Source organism: Narcine bancroftii, chromosome 2 (genome assembly GCF_036971445.1).
Source record: "Narcine bancroftii isolate sNarBan1 chromosome 2, sNarBan1.hap1, whole genome shotgun sequence".
NCBI classification, from domain to species: domain Eukaryota; kingdom Metazoa; phylum Chordata; class Chondrichthyes; order Torpediniformes; family Narcinidae; genus Narcine; species Narcine bancroftii.
This window is the reverse complement of record NC_091470.1, coordinates 20396159-20401543: the sequence shown is the minus strand read 5'-3', so window position 1 is coordinate 20401543 and position 5385 is coordinate 20396159. Positions and strand designations below refer to the sequence as shown.

Genomic DNA, 5385 nt, shown 5'->3' with positions numbered 1-5385 from the left:
GAGGAAGTTGGGGTGCGGGGTGAAAGCAGCACTGAGTGCTCCCCATGCCTCACCAATGCCAGTTATTGACGTTAGTGGCGTCGGCCCGCTCTTCCACGATCCAGCGCGGGTCGCCCTGTCCCCATTTGGCCATCGTGACGGCAGCGGAGAGGGGGGAGGGGGGGGTAAAGCCGGACAAATAGACACAGACAGATCAGACACTACAACCACCCGGGCCCGGGCCTGCGCCTCACCGGCCAAGCCTGCCAGGAGACGGAGAGGGCGGGGTGAACGCCGGCTCCTCGCTCCCCGCACCGTCCCACTGCCGCTCTCCTCGAGCCTTTATCCGGTCGCCGTCAGAACATGCTAGAAATCCGTGACGTCAGCGCCGCTGCAGCCGTCCCCGCCACCCACTTGGGTGCCGGGTGACGAGAAAAGAGAGGCCCGCTCCTGCTCTGAGACGTCACGCCACTTCCGCCCCGCTCCCTCCTCTGGCCACCGCCGGCGTGGAGTGACGTCGATCGACTTCCGCCCCGCTCGATCACTGAGGGTCTTCATTCCCACCCCACCTTCCTTTTTCAAGTATTTTTTATTGAGTTTAACATCACCATCCATAGACAAAATATTAAAAAGCAAGGCGAAATAAACATTCCATCCTTTGATAATAATTATGATCATCTATTAAGGTAATTATACCTATAAATCAATTGATTCTTTGGCTTGGCTTCGCGGACGAAGATTTATGGAGGGGGTAAAAGTCCACGTCAGCTGCAGGCTCGTTTGTGGCTGACCAGTCCGATGCGGGACAGGCAGACACGGTTGCAGCGGTTGCAGGGGAAAATTGGTTGGTTGGGGTTGGGTGTTGGGTTTTTCCTCCTTTGCCTTTTGTCAGTGAGGTGGGCTCTGCGGTCTTCTTCAAAGGAGGCTGCTGCCCGCCAAACTGTGAGGCGCCAAGATGCACGGTTTGAGGCGTTATCAGCCCACTGGCGGTGGTCAATGGGGCAGGCACCAAGAGATTTCTTTAGGCAGTCCTTGTACCTTTTCTTTGGTGCACCTCTGTCATGGTGGCCAGTGGAGAGCTCGCCATATAACACGATCTTGGGAAGGTTGATTACTATTACAATAAATAACAATATATCCTAGGAAGATCTAAAATAAAGGATATTATACAGGATAATTATAATTAAACCCACAAATCCACTTAGCTAAAAATTTTTAAAAATCTTAAAACTACCCCCAACCTATATTCAAGGTTACAAGAAATGGCCCCATGCCTTGCCAAACTGAAGTTTTTTTATTCTATATCTAATATTCTCCAATCTTAAATATGTAGCCTCTCTGCATGAGTCAGTGAGAGTTCATCTTTACGTCTGGCTATCAATGTGCTGAAAGCTAAAACTTTCTCTTGAGATGCCGATACAAATTTATCTGGCTCACGTGTAAAACCAAACAGTGCAGTGACGGGGCAAGAATCTAATTTAATCTAAAAAATCACTGACAAAGAATTAAAAATATTCTGCCAGTAACTTTGTAATTTAGGACATTCCCAAAACAAATGAGTCAGCGAGGGCTTCGAAAATTTTGCACTTTTCACAAAATGGATCAATATTTAGGAATCACTATTACAAAAAGATATAAGAATCTTATGAAAGAAAATTTTATAACATTATTTAATTGAATTAAAATATTATTGTTCAGCACTTTTGATTACATTAATTGGACGTATTAATTCAATTAAAATGAGTATCAATATCAATGGATCATGGAAATGGGATCATTTAAGTTTTAAATTTAAGACATGTATGTACTGTGCATAAGTTCAGAAAAGTTCTTTGATTCACAGTCCAATCTCACTCCCCTTTCCTCTAAGTCCACCAGTATCAGGCAATTCTAATACTGTGCACAAAATTTAACATTTATGAATTTTCACCAAGTTCTGGTGCTTAAATGGTTACTGCTTAGGAAGGTTCTTGTCAGTTTGAGAGAGAGATTTGTTGCTTGTTGGACACACACAAACTGATGACCTCCAATCAGTCGCTTCAGTGTCTTGCTTAAGAAACTTGGCCCATCAGGGTTTTCCAAATGATAACCTCTTCTTCTGCTGATCACCACTGAGTTACTTTTGTTTCCCTTATTTCAGAAACACTCGAGCCAGCCATTTCCTCTTGTATGAAACACAAGGGTTTTCAACAGGCTGAACTCCAGAACTCACAACTCATCTTCAAAATGGGGTTTCAACAAGCTGCCAGCTTGCCATGACTGCAGAAACCATTTTTTTTCCTCTCTCTCTCTCTCTCTCTCACAGTGAACGCGTTTTGTCTCCTCTCTCTCTCTCTCTCTCTCTCTCTCTCTCTCTCTCTCTCTCTCTGCTTACAAAAACCACATAACCCTCTTACAACAGTAAACTGCAACCAGACAGATTGCAGCATCAGACCCAAACTTCTGAATCCGTTCATCTGTTGTTTTCAAAACAGTAATCCATTACTCCACATGTCCAATTAACACCTACTTGTGAAGTCGCTATAGGCATTCTTCAAAGTTTTTGCAAAGCACTTGGAGCCTGGACTGTCTGGCTTGAGCAAAGCTCCAGCATTTTAAATGAGATGTGTTTTGTGAAGTGTTTGTGTTTGTGAGCTACCCTACTCCCACAATCTATCTCCTTCAAAAACATACAATATAAAATATCCATCACACACCCAATTATTTTTAATCTTAGCCATTGAGGCTAATGTTAAATCCAATAGATCAATATCAATCCACTGTGAACAAATTGTAGGTCAAATGTAAATGCAGACCGAACAAAATTCCTAACTTGTAAGTATCTAAAAAAAGTCTATTGCAAAGCTTGAATTTAACAGACCATTGTTCAAAAGAAGCAAAGTTATTTCAATTAAATAAATCTTTGAAATTTTACTACCAAATTTACATCATTCCTTAAAGCCTTCATCTAATAATGAAGGTGGAAAAAATGGTTATCTATAATAGAATTAGACAGAGAAAATGATAACCAAAAATGTTCCTAAATTGAGCCCATATTCCTAATTTAATTCTCATTATCGGATTAGGTGTCAATTTAGAAAATGAAAGAGGCAAAGCAGAATTTAAAATTGTCAACATAGTTGATTTCTTAGAAAATTTCTATTTCTGCTCATGAAGGGGCAACTTGCTAATTTATCAAATTTTAATAATAAAAGTAAACTGCACATATTAATTGCCAAGTAATAAAATCTAAAATTTGCAGTGACATTCCCCCATTCTTAATAGTTTTCTGAAGATGGGCTTTACTTATATGTGATTGTTTTTCCTGCTATATATATATATATATATATATATAAAATCGACAACGAGATAGACAACAGACTCGCCAAAGCAAATAGCGCCTTTGGAAGACTACACAAAAGAGTCTGGAAAAACAACCAACTGAAAGACCTCACAAAGATTAGCGTATACAGAGCCGTGGTCATACCCACGCTCCTCTTCGGCTCCGAATCATGGGTCCTCTACCGGCATCACCTACGGCTCCTCGAACGCTTCCACCAGCGTTGTCTCCGCTCCATCCTCAACATTCATTGGAGCGACTTCATCACCAACATCGAAGTACTCGAGATGGCAGAGGCTGACAGCATCAAATCCATGTTGCTGAAGATCCAACTGCACTGGGTGGGTCACGTCTCCAGAATGGAGGACCATCGCCTTCCCAAGATCATGTTATATGGCGAGCTCTCCACTGACCATCGTGTCAGAGGTGCACCAAAGAAGAGGTACAAGGACTGCCTAAAGAAATCTCTTGGTGCCTGCCACATTGACCATCGCCAGTGGGCTGATACCGCCTCAAACCGTGCTTCTTGGCGCCTCACAGTTCGGCGGGCAGCAACCTCCTTTGAAGAAGACTGCAGAGCCCACCTCAATGACAAAAGACAAAGGAGGAAAAACCAACACCCAACCCCAACCCACCAATTTTACCCTGCAACCGTGTCTGCCTGTCCCGCATCGGACTTGTCAGCCACAAACGAGCCTGCAGCTGATGTGGACATTTTTTTTTTTCTTTGGCTTGGCTTCGCGGACGAAGATTTATGGAGGGGGTAAAAAGTCCACGTCAGCTGCAGGCTCGTTTGTGGCTGACAAGTCCGATGCGGGACAGGCAGACACGGTTGCAGCGGTTGCAGGGGAAAATTGGTTGGTTGGGGTTGGGTGTTGGGTTTTTCCTCTGCCTTTTGTCAGTGTGGACATTTACCCCCTCCATAAATCTTCGACCGCGAAGCCAAGCCAAAGAAAGATATGAAGAGATATCCAAATCTAATAAATTAAAAAAGGATTTAGGAATAAAAATTGGTTCGGCTTGGAAAAAATACAAAAATGTAGGTAGAATACTCATTTTAATTGAATTAATATGTCCAATTAATGTAATTGAAGGTGCTGAACATCCCAATAATATTTTAATTCAATTAAATAATGCTATAAAATTTTCTTTCATAAGATTCTTATATCTTTTTGTAATAGTGATTCCTAAATATTGAAACTAATCACAAACTATTTTAAATGGAAATTAGAATACATAGAAAGAGATCCTCTTAAAGGTAAAAGTTCACTCATGCAAATTAATTTTATATCCTGAAAATTGTGCAAACTGAGCTAACATAGTTTATATATTACGAATATCCGATGGTGAAGTGAGGGGGACTAAACCATGGCCGGCAATAAATTTGATTTCCTTTTGTTCTTCAAGTGAATGTCTTTTGCATTGTGGTAGTATTTATTCTGAATTGTGATTCACAGACTTTTCTCCCTTCCCTCGCCCTCTTAGAAAATGCCAGAACAATTAAGTTTATGAATGCTAAATTTCTTGGAGTAATTTCAGAATCTGAATTTATTGTCAATTGAACAAGTCACAAAATTCATTGTTTTGCAGCAACGTCAAAGTGAAAACATTTTATATAAACCACCTTACAAATATAAATAAAAATGGCGCATGAAAAGTCAAAGTAAGGCAGAGTCTTTGGTTCATTGATTATTCAGGAATCTGATGGCTGAGGGGAAGAAGCTGTCCTTGTGGCACTGAGTACTTATCTTTAGGCTCCTGTACCTTTTTCCCAATGGTAGCAGAGTGACCTAGGTGGAAGGGGTCCTTTAGGTTATAGGCTGCTTTCTTAATACACTGCTTCTTGTAGATTTACTCAATGGAATGAAGTCTGATGCCTGTTATGTCTCAGGCTAAGTTAACAACCCTCTCAAGTTTTTTTTCTTGTCCTGAGCATTGGCACATCTGTACCAGACAGTGATGAAACCAGCCAGGATGGTCTCCGTGGTGCACCTGTAGAGGTTTCTGAGAGCCTCAGTGACATAGCAAATCTCTTCAAACTCCTTACAAAGTATAGCCTGTAAAGGTTAACACCTTGTATTTTTGAT

At 41.6% G+C, this 5385-nt stretch overlaps 1 protein-coding gene across 1 annotated transcript in view; it reads right to left on the bottom strand.

Annotated features, from left to right (window-relative positions):
* Window positions 1–439, bottom strand: part of ahsa1b (AHA1, activator of heat shock protein ATPase homolog 1b) — a 59988-nt gene extending 59549 nt beyond the window's left edge. Inside the window, exon 1 of the mRNA XM_069916073.1 lies at window positions 54–439. Coding sequence (XP_069772174.1) covers window positions 54–133 — 80 coding nt within the window. The 5' untranslated portion in view covers window positions 134–439. The remainder of the gene's footprint in view (window positions 1–53) is intronic.
* Between the last annotated feature and the right edge of the window lie 4946 nt (window positions 440–5385).